Below are 23,006 nucleotides of genomic sequence, written 5' to 3'. Positions count from 1 at the left end.
AAAAAAAAAACGGGGCCCAAATACACAAGAACTGAAATAAATGGCAGAAAGGCAGAGATACTAACTGTGAATGTGTATGACACATAGTGAGAGAAAGAGAAAGAAAGAGAGAGAAAGAAAGAGAGGGAGAGAGAGAGAAATAGATATATAGAAACAGGGGCAATACACAAACGATGCCGTCCTCATCAGCACTTGATGTTTGAGCGCCGGGGACCACGGGAGAAAGGGATCGCGTCGCGCCCCTGTTCAAACATTTCCCTGGCCTCTGCACCGGAGCGATGAGTAGCCAGCCACCCTGTTTGTTTTGCTCTCTCCGGTTCAGGAGGCTGCTATTGGGTCGCCCGAACACCCCCCACCCTCCCGATCACGAGTCACCGACTCGCAAACTACGCAGCGCTGCACACATTAGCACCCAGTAACCGCGCTAATGTGTGACTTAATAAGGAAACTAAACACAGCAGCTTGTGCATCAATGCCTGGAGGAGGTGTGCCCCGGCAGCCCACCCCCGAGCTGCTCAGACCCAGCTTGCCAGTGAAGCCCTCTCATTTTTATGCATTGGAAAAGAAATAACCACTCCTAAGCAACAGAAAAAAACGATATACTGTTCACAATCAATCAAAATCAAAGAACTTTTACGAGAATTATTTTGGTGGGCCTCTCAATTTAGGCCTTCTGGCTCTTTAAGAAAGGAGGGAGACAGTTTGTACTTAGAATTATACTGATTTTATTTGCTAAAGCTATAATTTCACACTAGGTGCTTGGAATTACTACTCACAGCGACTGTATCCTCTTAGGACTGATTTGTTTGAGCTTAACCATCTTAACCAGTCTTTTGCATCTTAAATACCCGACAATAATAATGATTACATTGCTTGGATTAAAACAGGTTCCCTGCCATTCCTTGAGCGATATTTCACAGCGAATGTCTGTTTGTGTGTGTATGTGTGCATGGATATTTGAGGAGGAGAGAGAGAGCGCGAGAGAGAGAGAGCGACAGCGAGAGAACGCCTTGCAGTGGAGGATAGGGGATAATCATCACCACCAAAGTTTTAGCAATGCCCACCCTGTGTCTATTCCTTAAACCAACACAGGAGGACAAAAGAAGGGGAGCTAGTAGGCCGGGGGGGCCCGAGGAATCTGTGTGTGTCTCTGTTAGCCTGGAGATCCACGGTAGCGCTGGTGGCAGATCCAGCCTCCCAGACCACCCACTTAGGGAGCACGATGTCCAGTGAGGCCACACGGCACTCAATTCCAGGGATTTTGAACTTCAATGGGACCCACATGGAAGCCTGGACAAAGTGCCGCTCGTGCACAACCACCCCCCCTCTCTAACACCATCAACAACAAACGCCCCCACCCCTCCTTCTACCACACCCCAACCACACACTCAATCCCCACAAACCCCCAAAAGTTCTCTCTTTCTGTTAGGAGATGCACAGGAAAAGAAGGGAACGTCGCCCATCGTGGTGGGTGTCAAGAAGAGGGAGAGAGAGACTGAGAGGGAGAGAAAGAAAAAAAAGAGAGAGAGGGAGCAAAAAAGAGATACAGAGAGAAAAGGATGAGTACAAGGAGGGGGGCATAGAGACCACACCGTCGTCCACACCTCGACCAGCTGCGCCTCGCATCACTGAGCTCACGCGGCCTAACTACACACTTCCTGTCCAGACGGAACGTCTGCTGGGTGGGGGTGAGAGGTCAAGGCAGAGGTCCATCTACCTGCTAAGAACAAAGCCAAGCCCAATTGTAGCACTTTCCTGCTCATGCCTATGGAAGGCCCATTCAAATCCATAGGAACCCTCCCATGTTTGTTATTTGGGGGTGGGGGGGATTCTGTGTGTGGCTTCAGTTTGGGGGTTGTTAAGGGAGCCGTTTACAGGCCGAGGAACACAGCGATCCTCGGACCAACACTTCACTTGATTTAACATATAACTGGCAAATTGTATGTTGTATCAATAAGGTGCTTTTCTTGTTTAATAAAAATGATTAAACAAGAAAAGAAACCCTTCAAAATGTACAAACAAGGGGACCAGAGCAAATGGAAAATGACAAATGTTGATCTACACACACAATTTCCATCAGTATTCTACGGCTGTTATTTTTGGCAATGTTTTAAAGTGCTGAACTGAAAGAATAAGCTTGTGTTTCAACTGAGGGAATGACATTTAAGAAGTTGCGCTGGCATTTTCTTACAACAGTTACACTAAAAGTTTTAGTCAGTTTTAACCATCATTCTCAAAGAAGCATCAACTTCTGTGGTAATTAACTGATACCAGACTGCTACTATATTAATGATGGACAGCTAATCTTTCCCTATGTAATGTGCTTTAATCCTTGGAAGAGTGACACCAAAGAATCCCTTCAAGCAATGGGGATTTTGACACCTGTTCTTTTACCTGTGCGGGGTCTTATTAAAGTGACTGAAATCACAGAAGCAAAGTGTTTCTTGTTTCAAGAGGAATTAGGGATTTGCCAAAGCAGACCCACCACTACCTAATGGCTGCCTGTGAGATCTACTGGCTTATCAGTGTCTGTCTACACACACACACACACACACACACACACACACACACACACACACACACACACACACACACACACACACACACACACACACACACACACACACACACACACACACACACACACACACACACTTCTGTGGAAAAGGTTAATAACCATGCATTAAATCAACCCACAAGCCAGATTAAGGCCTTGATTGGGATGACTTGATAACGTACTGAATTTTGAACAGGAGAAGGATGTAGAGTAGGTGTGGGCAGACAGAGTGTGTTCCGCGTCAGTCAGGCACTGTTGAACAGGGACATCCTACACAGGCAGCCCGTATCGTGTGCTGTACGTGTTCAGTTACAGGACCTGAGGCAGGTCACATCCTGCTTAAGTTGTGTGGCCTCCGCCCTGCCAATAGGATGTGGTGGAGTGGGGAGAGGTGGCTACCAGTGTGGCGTTACCACAAACCAGGGACACGCGCCCAAAGAGTCAGATGACCAAGTGTACATACAACATTCAAAGCAGGAAGTACACAGACACCTGTTAGCCAGAGTTGATATTGTATAATGATGGTTCAGGCCAGGACACAGTAAACTCTTGCATTAAAACATCAAGGCTGTCGCAATTTGGATTTTTTAAATTAAGGCAAGTAAAAATAATAATATTTGTAGCACAGCTATAATGTCAACTTTAATATCTGTTGAATTACTGTAAAATCCTAAAATTCTACAAAGAAAATTTGATGTAAGAAGAATGGCAAAGCACTTTCAAGCTACCAAAATACTTCTTGAATTACGATTTCCCATCAAAGTTCCACATGAGTAAATAAGTAAGTTAAGTAAGTACTGTCGTCTGGTGCCTGCCCCAGTGACCCTCACTGTATCTATCCACCTGTTCAGCTCTGTAACTGAAAACCCATCATATAAAGTCACTCCTTCCCAGGGCACAAATGCATTTATTGCTGTGCTTTGTTCATGTCAATGGGTTAAACAAGCAGTGACAAGAGAACAGGAATTGCCCCCATTATAAAGATAAGTGCCCTGCCGTGGCAATTCATTTAGCATTGTATGATGCTTGTGATTTATGGGCCTATTGGAAGGGTTAAACAGACTCCACCAGAAGGTGGTGAGTATCAGAAACATAGCATAGTAGGGGAAACTATTTATTTATTGTCCTCTTACACGAGTAATACAACAGAAAAGGCTCTATACACTCTAGACACAGAGCAAACAACAGTTCACAATACTTTCTCACAAGACAGAACTCTGAAAGAAAATTGTGACACTATAGTATAATACACTACAGTGGAAAAACTCTGCTAAAGCATATTGTCCAATCCAATCCAATCCAATCCAAGGATAGAAGTGTAATAATGATATTTCAGAAGCTCATCCAATTTGATGTTTAATTGTGTAATAATAGATGCATGTGCAGCCACGGACAAACCATTTCTTTGGCAAATACAATAAATGCTATTTCATGAGAATGTTCACTGTGCCTTTCACATTCCGTAGCCACTAAAAATGACCCATTCAATGGGCAGGATCGCATGTCACACAGCTCATACAAAACTTTTATGAAATGGTGAGGCTGCCCTCTAGTGGTCAATAGTAGCATACTTGTTTCATTTTTAGAATCCAAACCTTCATTGAACCAAGTTACAAAGAGTTTGGCTTAGAATAAGTATTTTCTATAGCCCCCACATATTTACTTAATTTCTCCTTTAAATATTATGAAAAGTTAAGTAGACCTGCACTTAATTAGCTAAAGCTAAGAGCTAAAGCTAATTTCAGCAATCACATTCCAGTAAACTTATGAGCTCAGATACCTTGTATAAACTTTTAGTCTTACACAATATATCCACATATATCAACTACACTGACCTCAACATGTTTTATTACAAGGTGCACAATCTAATCTTGTGTCCAATTATAAAAGTAAAAATAACCAAATAAAACATAAAGACATATTTGATAGATCAATGTCCCGGATATCATTCATCTAATACTGCTGGCATGTTCATGGTGAAGTTGAAGTCATCACTTACGAAAATATTTACACAAGATAAAATTTGGAAGGAAGACTCAACTCCCTATGTTTTTCTCCAATTAGGAACCCTACTCTATTAATTCCTATTTCCCAATTACTCTATTAATACAGTAAGAAAATACAGTAAGCAAATATAGTTTAGAAAATATCATGGCAAAAAATGTAGAACAGGACATGATACAAAAGAAAACAGGAATCAATATTGTAGAAAAATACCTCGGTACATGTCAACAAGAGAGTCTTTGAGTTCTGTCTTGTGGGACCATGTCAAAGAATGATGCTCCTCTTCACTCTCTGAGCAGCTCTCCCTGGGTCAACCAAAAGAAAATGATAAATGACCAACTCAGGCCAAGATACACCCTACTTTAGTCGCTGACTGGCCTATAGAAAACGGCAGACTTTGGCCCCATAATCTAAAGACCCATGACACAAAACACAGAAATCTGGTCATATGCCTTCTACTACCACTCTGCATGGGTCACACTAATCTCTTCCACAATGTACACACAGCTGAAGGCGCCATCATCTCAACCAAAGACTTTACATGGTCATAGGGAAAATGCTGTGATATTTAGCGCTACAGCAACTGAGCGCTTAATCTAGGTGTTCTTTCTCCTTGCCATTACAGAGCTGCTAGGCTGAGAAAAAGTGAGAAAATGGTGGCAACAATGTGTAGATGTGTTGTTGCAATGTTTGCATTTTGCATTTTAAACATATCTCTGAATGTTTGAATGTAAAGTAGACTTTCTGGAGTTTCTGGTGTCTTAAATCAACTAAAAGCAACTTCAAATACAAAACACCTGAGGTTACCTACACCTGAGCTGTCTATCCTCTGAAAGATACCAGGATAAGGCAAAACTGCAGAACAGTCACTAGGCTATCACCTAGCAGATGGGTAGCCTATCATAAGAGGAGTATCATGTTACTGCCTGCACACAACAGGAAATCAGCCTAGAAAATAGTCAAACAAGACAGAAAGGACTTCTAGTTCTAGCGTGCAATAAGATGCTTCACTACTCTTCTAATACAAGATGTGAAGTGAGGGCATATCAAGTATGAACCCACTTTTGCATTCACTACAGCAATGGAAAGGTGACCACATGGAAATACATGCAACAAGATAACACTGAGCCGACAGCATCCATAGAAAAAAGTAGGATAGGTTACTGATTGGCACACCCATGTATGTGCATGTGTGCTACTTACTTCACAGAAAGTTCATGTTCCAAGCTTGATATTTTATGTTTGGCCCGCTGAAGTGCATTTTTTACATCATCTGCTCTGCTTCTGTTATCCATTGTCATGACATGCACTAGACAATACCTAGTGGCCAACATGGTAGTCTATCTCTAAGGATGTCACCGTACCTCGTTTGAAATTCGAGCCATAATAACCAAGACAACAAGAGACGCCTAAACGTACAATGTCAGCTCAAGCGCAGATAAGCCACTCACTGTCAAATAGCCCACCACCACCGGACCGGTCGTTATAATATTTCACGAATAGGCCGCCGCCTACTACCCATGAATGTATCGAGTGTTTATAGCAGAGAAATTGTTGATAGGCCTATACTTTACACCATCTGCTGCAGTACAGTACAATACTACTAGGCTACTGCTACTATCAGCTGCTATATAACTGCGAAATGATCCATCCTTTTCAGAGACATTATTATTATTATTAAATAATAGACTTAAGAACTCTGTCATTTGCATTTGCAAGTGTAGCTTTAACTTATATTATTGTAATGTATAATGATATTATGCTATGTTATATTTCCACGAATAGCCTACGAGTTGAAATGAGAGCCTGGCTGCACAAAACAGTTCCAAGGTAGATAGTTGGAAGAGTTCAAGTCAGATTTAGCCAGGAATGTTTGTGGTGAAAACTCTTGCATTCTATTGCCACATCGAGAAATCATCTTTATGTCGCAGAATACTCACCTAAAGAAAGTTTCCAGAAGGGCACATATAGTACTCTACAGACTTTATATTTTTAATGCTGATTGCAGGATAGCCTACTTTCCCAACTTTGGTTAGCTAGCTTAGCAATACTCATTCCCATTTGGGAGACCGGGGGGAAACTTTAAGGAAGTGAATTGAGAAGCACTGTTACACTACTTACCCACTAGAGAGCAGTACATGCTAAATAATTAACAATTTTGCCTTCACAGACCATGGAGGTGTTATTACACACCACCACTGTAAATTGGAAGCTTGAATCGGAGATTTACTCTCACTTCATACCTATTACCACGTTAACCAGGCATAATATTTGGTCTTGATTTAAAATGAAGCATGGTCACTTACATTAATCATCCAAGCATCATTATTTATATCATCATTATGCTGATTACTATCAACTAAATATTCTCAAATAACGAAAGCATCTAACACAATCTCTCACGTTCTTGTCAAACCTGGCAAACTGTGTTCATACTACCAAAACATTCTGTAAATATCTTCTTCTTCTTCTTGTTTTTATGGCGGTTGGCAAACAACGTCTGGTTGCATTACCGCCACCTTCTGAAATGGAGTGTGGGTCTGAATAACTTATTTCCCTACACTTAAATTATCTTTATTAAACCTGTTCTTCTAAAAAAGGAAAAGAAAAACCCAAAACAAAAATCACCAGAATTCCTTAGCAAAATATCCCTTACTTTCAAAGGTATCTCTTCATCTTCTAGCTGCTGGATTAACTGTTGTCTCTCATTACTATATCTAGTACATTCTTCAATAGCATGTTCTATGGTATCCTGTGTGTTACATACACTACACCTCCCATCAGCATGTTTTTTCATTAAAAATAATGTACTGTTTAAGCCTGTGTGCCCAAATCTCATTCTTGAAATGATGTTCTCCTCCTGTGTATTTCAGCAAGTACTTCTACTCACCCCCACTCTTTTTTGGATATTATATAGTCTCCTACCAGTCTGACCATTATCCCACAATACTTGCCACTTCTCCTTTATCTTTCCTTTAATGATTGTTTTCACCTCAGCTTTACTATACTTAATGCTTAAACTTATATACTCCATTTCTGTTGCCTTTTTTGCATACTTATCAGCCAACTCATTCCCTGTTACTCCTTTATGGGCAGGAACCCATACAAGTCCAACATTGACTCCAGTTTTAATTAATGTACTAGCCATTTGGACAATTTCTATAACAATGTCTTGTCTAGATTGTGAATTTATGTTCTGAATACTCATCAGAGCTGACGCTGAGTCTGAAGCAATTACTAAACTTCTTGGCCTGTTACTCTCAGCCCAAGAGAGCGCCATTAAAATAGCAATTAGTTCTGCTGTATAGACTGCTAAATTATCATTAATTCTTTTTTGTGTTGCTACTTTTAATTTTGGAATAACAAAAGCCACCCCCACTCTCCCATCCCTTTTGGACCCATCTGTGTACATTATAATCCTATCCCCATATCTTTCACTTAAATACCCCTGCACCATATTACTATCTATATCCCCATTCTTAGTTTCTTCCAAAAGACTGAGATCAACTGAAAGATCTTCAAGAGTCCATAAAGGAACTCTTGAAAACACTACTGTAGGACTTATATCCAACAAGGCTATTTCCATCTCATTTATTTTCTGTTTAATAGTCCACCCAAAACTACTTTTTGTACCATTCTGTCTCTCTTGACACTACCAATGTAGATTGACTAAAATGGTCTTCCCTATGACCTTTAAGGTTTGCCCAAAAAACAAGGCTAAGCTGGTCCCTTCTGAGATCTAAAGGCACCTCCCCCATCTCTACTTGGATGGCTGCCACTGGAGTTGTCTTCATGGCTCCACAACATAGTCTTAAACCTCGACTCTGCACTCTGTCTAGTTTATTTAAAGCCGTCTTAGCAGCAGACCCATATACAACACACCCATAATCAAAAACTGATCTAATCAGTCCAATATATATTGTATGCATAGCACTCCTAGTTGCACCCCATTCCACCCCATGCAAACCCCTCATTACATTCAATACCTTTTTACACTTTTCTACCATTTTCTGAATATGAACTGCCCATGTTAATCTTTTGTCAAACCATATACCTAGATATTTAAAGCTCTCTACTCTTTCCAATTCCTTACCTGATATTTGAATCTGTAACTCCTGACTTATTTTCTTCCTTGTGAAGAAAATGACCTTAGTTTTTTCCACAGATATCCTGAATCCCCATTCAATTGTCCATGTGTGTACTGTATCCACTGCTTGTTGTATCTTATTTACAATGTGATTGACATTTCTTCCCCTTTTCCACATTGCTCCATCATCTGCAAATAAAGCTACACCAATAGACCTTTCTACCTGTAAATATCATATCATACAAGTACAGGGCATCTAAACAATCCACATTCTGATTCGACGCTGATAACAACCAATCAGACGCTTCTTTGTTGCAAAGTCAGAGAGGGAGAAGTGATGTGGTGAGGAGTTACGTTTTGCAGGGGCTGTGATATATTGAGGTAATACTTTGCACTTGGGCTACAAAATGAGCTCCATCGGAACTGGGGTGAGTAGTACGATTACATACGTACCGGTACACATTTGTGTTTCTATATAGAGATTTGTTAGATAGGGTAAACTGCCAGGAGTTCATGTTTGGGAGGCTTTGTCAGTGTGCCCGTAGGTAGCATGCTATCAGCTTACTAGCATTGAATTTCATTGAGGCCTAACGTATGGCTAGCAACTGTAGCAAGCAACCTAAACATCCATTCAGTTGTATTAGCTAACTTAGTACTGCTTTTTGGTAGTGTGTAGATAGATAGGCTAATTATGTAGGTCCTTTTGAAAGACTACATGTTCCACTGTATCTATGGTTCTCCTTTTTTAATTTTTGTAGAAACATTACGGCACGGTTTCACTTTTTAGTGAGCTAAGTTAACATGTACAGCACTGTGCGTCTGTCTACAGTTAGCAGGCTAGCTCTGTGCTGAGTCACATACAATGAATGCTGCGAGTTAGTAAATTAGCTAGCTAATATGCTAACTAAATCGAAAGTAACTTAATGTCATCGAAGTTCTGATAGGAAAAAACCCTTACATTTGCTTCATCAAATGAGAACCCGTTATTGTTGCATTTAACAACCAAGCGTGTTTCCTAATAAGATTAATTATTGTGTTTTAGTTTGACGCTAAGTGCATACTTATAGAGGAATATTAGTATATAAACTATTATTATGCTGTCTTCTTTCTAGTGTACCTGGATAGTTATTTATTGAATGAATTGTATTCTTGTCCCACAACTGTTCACCGTTCAAGTAGTAAACTGTCACACTGGGCAACACTGAAGCAGTCACTTCACTTTTGTCTTCTCTCAACAGTATGACTTGTCTGCCTCGACCTTCTCACCTGATGGTAGAGTGTTCCAGGTTGAGTATGCAATGAAAGCAGTCGAAAACAGCAGGTGAGAATGCTTTAGAAACAACCTTTCATTCAAATAAGCAATTGTGATGCGATTAAATACATTTTCTTATGGGTAATATAAAATTACATTTGGCATATTTTATTTACACTCAACAGCACAGCCATTGGAATCCGGTGCAAGGATGGCATTGTGTTTGGTGTTGAGAAGCTAGTCCTCTCAAAACTATATGAACAGGGATCCAACAAGCGCATATTCAACATTGACCGTCATGTTGGAATGGTAAAAAAACTTTAGTGTCTCTCACTTTCACACTAGTGACTGATGTCCAAATGCTACTACATGTATTTTTTTTTTGCATCATATATATGAATCAGCATGGTATCAGCAAGTATTTTTTTTTTTGCTTGATTCTATGCGTAGTGTTTCATTATGACCATCATTTTATATTGTAAGTTGTACATAATTTACTCTTTGCACGCTTGAAGGCAGAGTGCAGCTGTGTTAGGCTCAAAAGTGGTGGAAACAGTAGATGTGTATCAGTGTCATGATAAAGAGAGGATTTGATGAGCTTTGTTCTATCCAATAGGCTGTGGCAGGGCTCTTGGCAGACGCTCGCTCTCTCGCTGAAGTGGCTCGGGAAGAGGCTGCTAACTTCCGCTCCAACTACGGTCATGACATCCCCCTGAAAGTAAGACATGAAAGCCTGCTTCACACCTTTTTGACAAAGATATACTGAACAAAAATATTTGCATCAAGTTATTTTTCAAGATTTAAGATCTAAGACTTACGTCATGTACACAAGAGGTTTATACTTCACATTTTATTGTGATCAGTCCCAGGCATATCAGTGCATTAATCATGCTTTTAATCATCTTTTAATATACCACACTGTCAGGTGGAAGGATAATCATGGCAAAGATCAAGTGCCACAGATTTAAACAAATTATTGTACAACCCCAAAACAGAAAAAGTTGGGACGTTGTGTAAAATATGAATAAAAACAGAATCTAATAATATGCGAATCTCTTAAACTCATATTTAGTTGCAAAAAGGACACAGACAACATATCAAATGTTGAACATTTTTAATTTGATACCAGCAACATGTTTCAAAAAAATTTGGGACGGGGTAATAAAATGCTGGAAAAGTTGTGTAATGATAAAGAAAACAAAACGAAGAATGTTTCACAACTAATTAGGGAAAGTGAGAACACAATTCGGTATGAAAAAGAGCATCCCAGAGAGGCAGGGACTGTTAGAAGTAAAGATGTAGGGGTATTCATCACTATGTGTAAACCTGCGTGCACAAATGATGAAACAATGTCATTTTAATGCTTCTTAACATGAAATTGTGAAGTATTTGGGGAGTTAATCATCTACAGGACATGATATTATTAAAACATTCAGAGAATCCAGAGAAATCTTTGCAAACAAGGGAAAGAGCTGAAAAACACATTGGATGGCCGTGGTCTTTTGGACCTCAGATGGCACTGCATCAATACCAGACCTGTTAACAGACCTGTCATTGTATGGGCTCAGGAAAATCTCTGATAACCTTTGTCTTTGTGCACAGTTTAATATCAATTCAAACTTCAGCCAACATTGTAACAGCTAAAATTGTATTGAGACATTATACAGAAAATACCACCCTCTTATCTGGGCCTGAGCTTGTTTAAAATGGACTGAGGTAACATGGAAAAAGGTCCTGTGGTTAGAACAATCAAAGTTTGCCATTCTTTTTGGAAATCAAGGACTCATCTGGGCCAAAGAGGAGAGGGCCTATCCAAGTATCCAACCTATCCAACTTGTTTTAGTGTTCACTCCGAAACCCAACATCTATGACGGTGTGGAGGAGCATTAGTGCCAACAGCATGGGCATCTTGCACATTTGGCACAGCACAATCAATTCTGAATGATGTATACAGGTTTTGAGCAACATATACTGCCATCCAGGCAATGTCTTTTCCAGAGACGACCTTGAATATTTCTGGAAAACGATGCCAAAATTAATTCTGCATATATTTAAATAGTATTTCTCCATAGAGGAAGAGTTCAGGTGCTAAGATGGCCTGTCTGCAGTCCTGATTTGTCAAATTAGGTGCATGATGAAATGAAAAGCATGACTAAGAATACCCCATACTGTTGAGCAACTGAAATCCTATATCGTGGAGTAATGGGACAACATTTCATTATCAAAACTGTAGCAAATGGTCTCCTCAGTTCCTAAACATTTACAGAATTGTGTTAAATGAAGAGGTGAAGCAGCACAGTGGTGAACATGCTCCCGTCCCAACTTTTTTTGAAACATGTTGCTGGCATCAAATTCAAAATTAACATATACTTTCCATGAAATAGTCCAAATTTTCATTTTCAACATTTGATATGTTGTCTATGTCCTTTATGCTGCTAAATATGGATTTACGAGACTTGTATATTATGACATTCTGTTTTTATTTGCATTTTACACAACGTCCCAACTTTTTCTGTTTTGGGGTTGTACCAAGGTTGAGATAAATAGGCTTTGTGTTTACAAGTTTCATTCGTGTGTATATTGTTGTGATCGAAGTAAAGTAAATGTAAGTAAAAAAATATATTTTTCCACCCTTTCAAATAGCATCTTTCAGACAGAGTGGCCATGTATGTCCATGCTTACACGTTATACAGCGCTGTGCGTCCATTCGGCTGCAGGTAAGGCATGATGGACACTGGAGAACCGTTAATAGCTGGATCAATAAAAAGGAGTTATCCTAATCAGAGCTCCACTGATATACACACATATGTTTGACTAAAAGCTTATCAGCATGTGCTTGATCCATGTTTCATAATGCACAGACCACTTTTATATTTTTACTCAACTAATATCTCTGCTCTTTGAAGAGATGAGAAGAGTTAGGAAAAGTCACAAACATCTTCAGATAGCTTAAGTTTAAAAGAATAATGCTTAAAACCATAAATTATTAAACATGTCCGTTTTATCATGTACTTTAATGTTCAAGAGCTCTACTGTTTGTATAATGTATGTTAAAGTGTCTTCAATGTCATTGCCATGGAAATTTAAAAAGGTTCTACCCTTCTTAGTTTTATCCTGGGATCTTATGATGAAGATGATGGCCCACAGCTGTACATGGTAGACCCATCAGGGATTTCATACGTAAGATTTATTTGGCACATTTCTATTTATTCTGAGTTGTAACATTCCATTCTATTTAGGTTCTGTACCTACAGTTTGTAAGACTTGTGAGGTTGATGTATGCAAATAGCACTACAAGTTCATCATCTGTAATGCGCACAAGAAACTGCAGAAGGTCATGTAAAAAATATATTGAGACAGATTCAAAGTCTACACAAGCTATGTGGACGCTGTAAACGCAAGGCTTACACACCTATTTTGGAGTTCTTTGTAGTCTGCACAAGCATATAGATAGATACATAGACAAAGCGCCCCTATCGGAAATGTGTATTGGCACTTATGGACAACACATTTTGCTATGCAAGTATGTGTCAAACCCTCCTTGCATAGCTTGCGTAGACTATGAAGCAGCACTTGAGGTTGTTGTTATGGTTATTTTTATTTTTTTATCTGGGGAGGGTGGGTGGGGTTGGATTCAGGTGGGGTGGGTGGGGTCACTTATGTATTGAGCATGTATAAGACAAGAAGGAAGCCTGAACTTATGTTTTTATTTTATTTTATTTAATCTTAGTTTTTTTCCCCTTTCTTTCTCATCTTTGTTGTTGATCATAATCTTAATAAATTAAATATTTTGCCTAGTTTGATCTTAGTGTGGTCCTGTTACCTTAAAGTAGTTCTGTGTACTTGCTTACATTCATTACTTACTATATATATATTAATTAAGTAATGAATGTAAGCAGTATACAGAACTACTATCTGTGTCCCGGTTATCTGGGTCACTGGGGGGCAATATCTGGTTTGTCAAGTATTTGATAATATTTCTGCTTTGCATTTATTTTTCTCCATTTATTTAGGGTTACTGGGGTTGTGCCATTGGAAAGGCCAAGCAGGCAGCCAAGACAGAAATTGAAAAACTTCAGGTGATCATTTTCAATAGGAGCACTAAAAAGCAAATGTATTAACCAAAGCAGAGGATCTTAGTCTGATTATCCTGGTTGATTATCAAACAAGTAAAGGCATTTCATATTACTATAAATTATTTTATTATTATTCAATTTATATTTTCCTTATTCCCCTACGTTTTTAGATGAAAGACATGACCTGCCGGGAGTTGGTGAAGGAGGTGGCCAAAATGTAAGCCTCTTGTTTTTATTGGTGGACTGTGACTTGTCAGTATTGCACACAAGGGGGCAGCATTGCCATTTTGTCATTTTCACTATTGAGTGTGTTGGTATAGGTCAGTGGTTCTTAATCTGGAGACCCCCATGGAGTCGCCAAACATATCGGAGGGGTCGCGAAATGATTTGCAGTCTGAATTAAAGACATTTCATTCCAGTTATACATTGGATGAGTGCTAGTTATCCTTTGGATGTAATACATCAGATTGTCAAAGGCTGCCACTGACATTAATGCCTTTGGTGTTGACATAGCCTACCTATGAGAGAAAACATTTTCTGCCTCTGCTTCCAATGCCCATCTCGCAACATTTCAAAATCAAATTTCACTGGTTGGAGAGAAGGGGGTTGCAACACTTGGCCCATTTGTTTTGAAAAGTTTAAGAACCACTGGTATAGGTTACAGAATCATATTTGACTAGATGTAATTCATAGAGCCCACTGGCAAAACGCTTTGAGGCGTTTTATGAGAGGATCTACATTGATTAATCTGTATGTGTAATTCATATGGCTTAAATGATATGCGCCCTCATACAACATGCGTGGTCATAATGAAAAAGTCAATCTTATTTAATCTAATTGATCTTTTTTTTTTTTTTGGACTAAAGCACTTTATATGGCCATGAGGTTTACACAGATTCTCTTGACTTAAGAGCGTACTTTGTGTTGTACACATTGTGTACATTGACTTGTTAAATACTTGCCAAGTTTCAATTAGAGCTAGCCGGTGAAGTGGCTAATACATTTCTTTGAAATGTGAGTCTAATATGACCTACTGGGTACTTGACATTTACAGAAAGTTTGTTTGAACACTCAACATAAATGTCACACCTTTAATTCTGTGAAATCCTGAACCCCTTCCATTGGGATTTTCGTTGAAATGCAGTTAGAGCCACATGGTAAATGTCATAGTGACCACAATGTTCAGCAACAGTGTTCTGACCGTTGCATCAAGTGGGTATCTATCTTCAATGTTTCGCAGTATCTTGCATCTTTGAAAAGGTTATGCAGATAAGTTTTGTGAACAAAGTAAAATGCAAAATTTTACATTATAAGTGACCACCTGGTAGCAAAGCAAACTATTGTTGCAGCTAATATTGCATCAGACTGCATTCAGTAACATCTGAATAGATGTGCTGTGTAGTTTTTCTTTTAACCTTAAAATAATGTCTTCATTAGTTTTTTTTATTGAACATTGATTTAGAAATGGGAGAATAGCATCTGTCATTGCCACTGCTTGCCCAGAATGCCTGGTATTCCCGATAAAAGCATCTTGTCATTTCCTCTTGACCTAAAGCTCAGTCTATTGGTGCATTCATGGCACCTGGGAATGACGAGGACCGCCCGTGATTACATTGTTTTTCTCACCACGAGTGTTCATGTGCTTTGCCGTCGGAATGTGTGAAAAACATAGATGCCGCAACAAAGGTTAAAACATACGCTCACTAATCTTAAATAAACAACTGTATTTGCTTAAAAATATAGTATAAGGCATTGCATTACATTACATTTAGCAGACACGTCTTGACCAAAGTGACTTACATATGTCAGCTATATTACAAGGGATCACAAGGCGCTTGTGAAAGAAAGATATGCAGCTTTCAAGTGACAAAAACGTGACGACAAAAGTGATGACGAGTCCCTAACTGGGAAACTCTGGCAAAATCTAGCCCCAGAATGTATTTCACCACTGTAACAAAATCTGTGGATATGCATTCATTTGGGAATCTGTGCATCTCAAAATCCTCTCGTGAATGATCCGCCATTTAACCTTAACAGAGCGGAGCTCTGCCGTCTTGTGCTGGTGTGTTTGCACTTTACCGCGCTGGTCGGGGAAACAAATAAACAAACTCGTTAGTGGGACGAGTAGGCTACATAAGTAGGCCTAGTTCTAAGTTGTGTTTTAGTATTATATTTGCATTACTTTGCATTGCTTGGGTTTTGTATTATTACCTAGAAATATGCTAACCATTCGTGCTTCAGATTCAGACAGATCATCATAATAAGTTATTAAAACCTTCGGGGCTAACTCTTTTAATTTCTGCTGCAGCAGGTTGTGTGCAACAGAGTAGACGGACATAAGATACAGTCTGATGAGTTGCAGTTACCCGCAGTTGAAACTAAACTTAAGTTTCCCTCACAAACTCTAATTTGGTCGCTATACTGTAGCTTATTCCAAGCTGAGCCGTTTATGAGCGTTTAGTCCTAAATGAAAACGATTCAAACTCTCTAGCCACTCAGTCGCAATTCACTGACGTCAGGTTCACTTAAAGGAGCCACACATACTGTAGGGCAAGGCTACTGTTATGTTGTTGACTGCCGTACTATTGAGGACTATTATGAGTTCTGTCCATCATTTGGTGGTAGGTAAAATTACTGCAATAAAATTATGCTTATTAAATGCTTTCCCCAAATAACTTTTCACATTTTTTTTTTCAAGAGTAATATTATCGGCTATCGTATCGGTATCGGCCACAAAAAAAAACAATAAATATCGGTTATCGGTTATCGTTATCGGCCCTAAAATTCCATATCGGTGCATCTCTAATTCTGATATGCAGTGTATCATATGCAATACCCTTTTTATCAAATTCAGCAAATGTGTTAAGATGTGCGCATTGAATGGGTACGCTCAAAGCTCAGGTTGGTGCAGTTTGATTGGCTGTTGGATTGAAATAACAACCTCTCGCCTAGTCTAGAGGAATACGACTGAATTCAGGGTAAAATAGGGTGGGGGGAATGTCTCTGATTTCGAACAAAGCTTTTTTCAATATCCAATCGCGGAGAGGTGGCAGACCTTGTGAGTATGCACGTGTACTGCGTGTTTCATGAAAATACCGCCGACAGCGGACTAACAACCAAAGCGATGGCGTTAAGGTTTGCCTTTGTAGTCATCTCTGTCTAGCCTTTGCTTAGGCAAATGTTTATATTTAAATCTATCAGCTTTTGTGCAACATGCCAGAGAGGTAGCTCAACACTACCTTCAGTCAGGGTTCCTACACATTTTCCATTTCAAAATTCCATACTTTTTCAATACTCAAATTTTCAAACTTCTCGGTACATTTTTCTGACCATATTCTATGTCAATGGAGCGTTCTACTAGCATTGTGAAGAGCTGTATGTTTATTATTAACTTGGTAGCCCTTGGATACTTTTCGTTGGGGGAAGTGCTGTGTTGGAAGGTGCACTCACATTTTTAGTTCTCTGTAGATACAAGCATAGCCTAGATATGTTGGAGACTAGTGCACTGCTGGCACTAGTACAATCACCATAAACAATATTATTTGTTTGCAATAACAGTTTATCAGATAATGCAGTATCCATGTCTTGGTATCTTTTACAAAATCAAAAATGTCTACCAGTGTTTTAGCCGAAAATAGCAGAGCTACGCAAACATACCAGTGCACAATGGTGTAGGGCACGTGCATAGAACAGGGGTTCTCGATTTGGTTTTGGTACCAGGGTCCCCTTGTGGGGGAGAATTTTTTCTGAGGACCCCCATTCAATTGTATCTTGATGATGTGGACTGACAGTTAAGCTACACAACAGTAGCCGTTCATTATGACCTGAGTGAAGTGATTAGTACTGTAGATGCAATAGTCTGGAAACACAAATACTTCTCAAATTCCATACTTTTCCAGGTTTTCCATACTGCGTAGGAACCCTGTTCAGTATTCCCAGAGAAATGCCACGCAGAGTTTCGTTTTTGTTTGGGGGACAGGCTGCCCCCACTTTGTTTCCAGTTTTCGGAGCCTGGGCTGCCTACAGAGACCTGTTTTTTTTTACAGTTTACAGTGTACTCGCAGGGCAGCTGGCAGTCGTGAGGAGATGATGAAATTGGGCTTAAAATCGCGTAAAACCCTGACTTCACCTTTAATGTTGCAAGAAGGCTACTGGCGCTAAACACATTTCTGCATAACTTGGTTGTGTTGTTGCTATAGCCATCTAAATCATGATTTATTGTCTTCCTGCAGAATCTACATTGTACATGATGAGGTCAAAGACAAATCATTTGAGTTGGAACTCAGCTGGGTAGGAGAAGGTAAGACTATGTCTCTTGACAGACTGGTGTTGTATATTGCACCTTATATTGCGAAACATGTTTATGTCTATTACTGAAACTGAAAAAATGTTGTCTGCAGATTCCTACGCTCATAATGAAGTAGCTAAACTGGAGTGCAGCCATATTAGTGTCACATTCATTCAAATCCCCACATTCATATCTGCCCCTGTCCTGCAATTCTGCAATCTCAGAGTGTGTGTGTGTGTGCGTGCGCATATGTGTGTACTGGAAGGAATGTTTAGTGGGGTATACTACGAAGCACGTTAGACATATCTAGGCTATGTAGACATATCGAGGCTTGACAAAGCCTTGACTCAGGGGTATACGTTAAGTGATACTACGATTGCAGTTATGTGATATATTTGTCAAACTAGGCTTTCAGCTCAGATCTGTGCGCGTTCTCGGTGTTGGGATGACTTTGGCCAATCGTGTAACATGGAGACGCACAAGACCGCCTCTATTTAAAAACAATTACTTCCGCATTCATGAGCGATAGCTTAATCTACACTGCTGTCATTTTTTGTGTCTAACCTAACATCAAATAAATCAATTGTCATCAGTTGTTGTATGGTATGCACGTCCATAGTGGGATATTTGCACGCACAGCACTATTAAAGCGCATTCGAGATCCAAAATGTTAGAGGCGGAGCTCCACCTGTAAGATATATGACAGAATCCTACACGTGAGAACTTCGTTTTTAAGACAATTAATTTGGTCAGTGTGCGGTAGATTACACGATTTGAGCTATAACTTAGCACATAACCTCCTCCCGACCAGGTTTGGTTGACAGCATAAGATACCATGGTGATATAGCGACACTAAAACAGATCCACTTTCGTGTCACAGCATAGCCTGGCTTTGAGCGCAACATACCTCGCTAACCCACTAATCGAGATTCGTAGTACACCCCATAGGTCTGCAAAGCAAACCTTGGGTATAGGGAAACACTAACATTGATACTATCTGAGCATTGGGGTAACCTGTAAAGCTACACCTACTCATTTATGGGTATTTAACACGGACATTAGAATCTGAATAATGGCTCAATTGGAATAAAAATTACCCCTATAAACACCTTGATCGGAATAAAACTGCCGATCCAATTCAAATTTTATTTGGGATATAAAGGGTGGTGTATTCCGTTCTTATTCTGATTAAACAGCCATGTATACGATCAATGGGGTTGCCTGCTGTACTGTAGCTTCTCAAGCAAAAGTCAAGCAGCAACGTATATTCTGATCAAAAATTCTAGAAGGCTTGTGAGCATCTGATCGGAATCGAACGTACCCCATGTAAACAGATGACACACAATTTTCATTCGGCATAGTTTAATCGGAGTAACAACAAACCTGTCCATGTAAACACGGCTATTGTAGAACAAAACTGAAAAATTGAAACTGAAATAACACGTGTGGTTATGTAGTAAACAGAAAATTGTAAACAAAGACTAATGTTCTTCAAAGCAACTTTTACTGTGCTTGACCGCATTTCACAGTCTTGACATTCTCTCAACAACCTTAAGTTAGACACTGGGATTGGCTTTCCAATAGTCTTAAAGAGTTCCTTATATGTGTTGAGCACTTGTTGGCTGCTTCTCGTTCAATCATGCTCAAAAATCATTCCAGGTGACTTTCATGAAGCTTGTGGTGATGCCATTAGTGTGCAAAACGGTCATGACGATAAATTGAGGCTATTTTGAAGAATCTAATATATGACTCAAATTTAGTTTTTAAACAAATGTTATAATACCATGTGTTATTTCATAGTTGTGAGTTTTCAGTTTTGTTCTGTTCCGAATAAGAAACCCATAAATGAGTAGACGTCCCCAAACTTTTGTCTGGCAATGTAGGTCAGAGGGTTTGTTGGCTGCTACTAAAGGTCTTCCTCTTGGAAAGGAAAGTAAGGAAACATTTTTGTAGCCACGATGCCACATGATTGCTGCATAACTTGCATTCAGAACACTTAATCTGAGCCTGGTTGCTTTAGACCCTTGGTGTTCTGAATTGTCCTCTGACCTGTTGCCTATAACTTCTGTCTTTAAAAGTGATTTGTATTTGTGGTGGTGGTTGTGGTCGTGTTACTTGCCGTACAGAGTTTGAAGCTTAACAACCTTCTTTGTCTTCCCCTCCTTCTACAGTGACAAAAGGAAGACATGAAGTGGTCCCCAAAGACATTAGAGAAGAGGCAGAGAAGTATGCTAAGGTAAGAGCCAGTTGAAATAGCACCAGGTGTCGTTACCTATGGTGCACCTCACTGCTTGTCCACACTGGGCCTGTCACAGACACATGATGAAGACATGCCACTTGTAGGGCCCCCACACTTGTGTCCATAGGAGCACACTTAGCAATCTTTAGTGGGAACAAGTGAAAGATTTATTTATTTATATATATGGCTATGGCTAAATTATTTATTATAATTCCTGCATTTTTAGTAATTAAGCTGCAGCATCTTGAGTTGGCTTTATTTCTGACTTTTGGTCTGTGCTGTTGTGTTAATTAGAAAATTGACTCCTGTCTTCAGTGCTGAATGTGAACTTCAGTGTCTTAAGTGGGGTTTAGCTTACCTTATGCCCGTGATTATCTGTAGCTGCAATTTACAATATGGCCCTTTCCGAAACTAGTTACTTCGCCCTCTCCCTAGCCACTTACACTTCGCGTGCACATTCGCGTGGAGGGTCCGCCATATTAAGGGCCATCCGAAACTTACTTTACTACTGTTAAGTGGTAGTGTGTTATAAACCAACGATGAGTGAACACGGATGGTCACTTGTCGAGAGTGTGTCAATTAATGCATCGGGGAGGACTTTTTAAAATGTTAGTTCTGCGTGAGTAGGCCACGCCTGTAAACAAATCCACGGTTCCGTGATAGCCAGCTTCTGCTAGGGAGAGTAAAGTTCGTCCCAAGGCTGAGATTGGTTTTATAATCCTACACGCAAATCAAGGGAACTTCATTTGGCTGCGAGGGTGCTTCCCACCTGAGTTCACTCGGTATTCGAGGGGGAGTGTGCAGGGATTAGTTTCGGAAAGGGCCCTCCTCTCAATACTTTTAAATTGTCAGTATGCCAGTAGAGTGTTACATGCACACAATTTGTTGTGTTGCTCCTGACTGATTTTTTGACAGTGATAAATTATGCAATATTTCATATCTGTTAATAGCCCCTATGAAAATTTCATGAAGGCAGGTTGTTTTATGGCCTGTAATATTTTCCAATCAGGAACATATAATAGTTGCGGAACTTTTGGGCTAACTTTGAATTACCATCTGTAAATAATCTATACCCTGTTGTGGATTTCTGTGACATAAGTATCTTGTAATATTGAGAATCCTCCTGTTAATTTGACGAATCAAAAAACAAAACGTAATGGCATCCTGTGGCAAAATGTTCTTACTGGTTTAATGTAAATTTCTTTGTGTTATTCGTACAACATTCAACACTGAGGTGTCAAAGTTGTCCTTCATTAAGCTGAAATGGTTTGGATGTGGTGCCCTTACTGACTTCGTTTTTGCTTTCGGTCTTCTCACAGGATGCCTTGGAAGAAGAGGACGACTCTGATGAGGACAACATGTAAAAACCTGTTTGGCCCGGCAGCAACACGTGCATTTGCCCCTCTGACTACTGTCATACCCACTATTCTCCCCGTCCTCACCAGACGACCCCAGATGTACAAGGCAGATATTTCTTTTTTTGTATGTTTTTTAGCGCATTGGACCATTACATTCATGTGTTTCTTTTCTTTAAATTCTGTACAATGGATTTTGGATGACATATAAAAATTGTCAGAAAACATGATCTGTGAATTTGTTTTTTAAAACCACTACATATATTGAATTAGGCCTATGTAATCATAGTCTACTCTGTTTCAATCACTGCCAAACAAGTTCAGTCAGTGTGTGTATATGTGTATATATATATATATATATATATATATATATATATATATATTACACACACACACATACTCTTTTGATCCCGTGAGGGAAATTTGGTCTCTGCATTTATCCCAATCCGTGAATTAGTGAAACGCACACAGTGAGGTGAAGCACACACTAATCCCGGCACAGTGAGCTGCCTGCATCAACAGCGGCGCTCGGGGAGCAGTGAGGGGTTAGGCGCCTTGCTCAAGGGCACTTCAGCCGTGCCTACTGGTCGGGGTTCGAACCGGCAACCCTCAGGTTACAGGTGCTAACCTGTAGGCCACGGCTGCCCCTTAAAAATTATTAGAGATAATCTCAGTACTGTAAACAGCCTGGTTAGACCTTTTGAAATCACATGCTTAATCTTGCTCGCACCTTTCAGCTTAGTGTTCATAATAAATGGCAATAGCGAGACTTATTGATATCCAGAAGAACAGCAATTACAACAGGATTGAAAAATTTAACTACGCACTGTAAAGCATGTCTTAATGGGTTAATGCACCCCTAGAATGCTTTAATTTGAGTAAGTGTGCCATTTAGCTTGCAACGTGCAGTACAGAAAATGAGTAAAGCATTTGCCTGAGAGGACCATTTCTAAACTGTCAACACGTTTGTTAGGCTTGATCACACCTCGGCTCGTGTGTTGTGGCCCTGTGCAGCTGAGAGTCCTTTGTGGTTTGCTACACTGCAAGGACTTGAACCTTGTACTACAGAGGAGCAGTGCCATCCACCAGTGTATACAGCACAAAATGACAGACTTGCCGCACTCTTACCTTATGTGAAGGGAGGGAAT

At 39.8% G+C, this 23,006-nt stretch overlaps 2 protein-coding genes across 2 annotated transcripts in view; one reads left to right on the top strand and one right to left on the bottom strand.

Annotated features, from left to right (window-relative positions):
- mipol1 (mirror-image polydactyly 1) overlaps nucleotides 1-6,797 on the bottom strand; it is a 58,528-nt gene extending 51,731 nt beyond the window's left edge. Inside the window, exons 1-2 of the mRNA XM_076300604.1 lie at nucleotides 6,502-6,797; nucleotides 4,775-4,866 (exon numbers count right to left, since the gene is read on the bottom strand). Of these exons, the coding sequence (XP_076156719.1) occupies nucleotides 4,775-4,784 (10 nt within the window). The 5' untranslated portion in view covers nucleotides 4,785-4,866; nucleotides 6,502-6,797. The remainder of the gene's footprint in view (nucleotides 1-4,774; nucleotides 4,867-6,501) is intronic.
- A 2,157-nt stretch (nucleotides 6,798-8,954) lies between these two features.
- On the top strand, nucleotides 8,955-22,088 carry psma3 (proteasome 20S subunit alpha 3). The gene is made up of 11 exons (XM_076300603.1): nucleotides 8,955-9,076; nucleotides 9,887-9,969; nucleotides 10,086-10,209; nucleotides 10,517-10,618; nucleotides 12,544-12,617; nucleotides 13,008-13,080; nucleotides 13,914-13,979; nucleotides 14,147-14,193; nucleotides 18,209-18,276; nucleotides 20,436-20,500; nucleotides 21,823-22,088. Exons 1-11 carry the CDS (start codon nucleotides 9,056-9,058, stop codon nucleotides 21,865-21,867), a joined length of 768 nt encoding a protein of 255 aa, XP_076156718.1. The 5' UTR covers nucleotides 8,955-9,055; the 3' UTR covers nucleotides 21,868-22,088.
- Nucleotides 22,089-23,006: the final 918 nt, after the last annotated feature.

Source organism: Alosa pseudoharengus, unplaced genomic scaffold (assembly GCF_046254945.1).
Source record: "Alosa pseudoharengus isolate Yale_2024_CS ecotype anadromous, Long Island Sound unplaced genomic scaffold, YU_APseudo_1.1 YU_APseudo_1.1_scf_22, whole genome shotgun sequence".
Classification (NCBI taxonomy): Eukaryota; Metazoa; Chordata; class Actinopteri; order Clupeiformes; family Clupeidae; genus Alosa; species Alosa pseudoharengus.
This window is presented reverse-complemented; position numbering and strand designations above follow the sequence as displayed.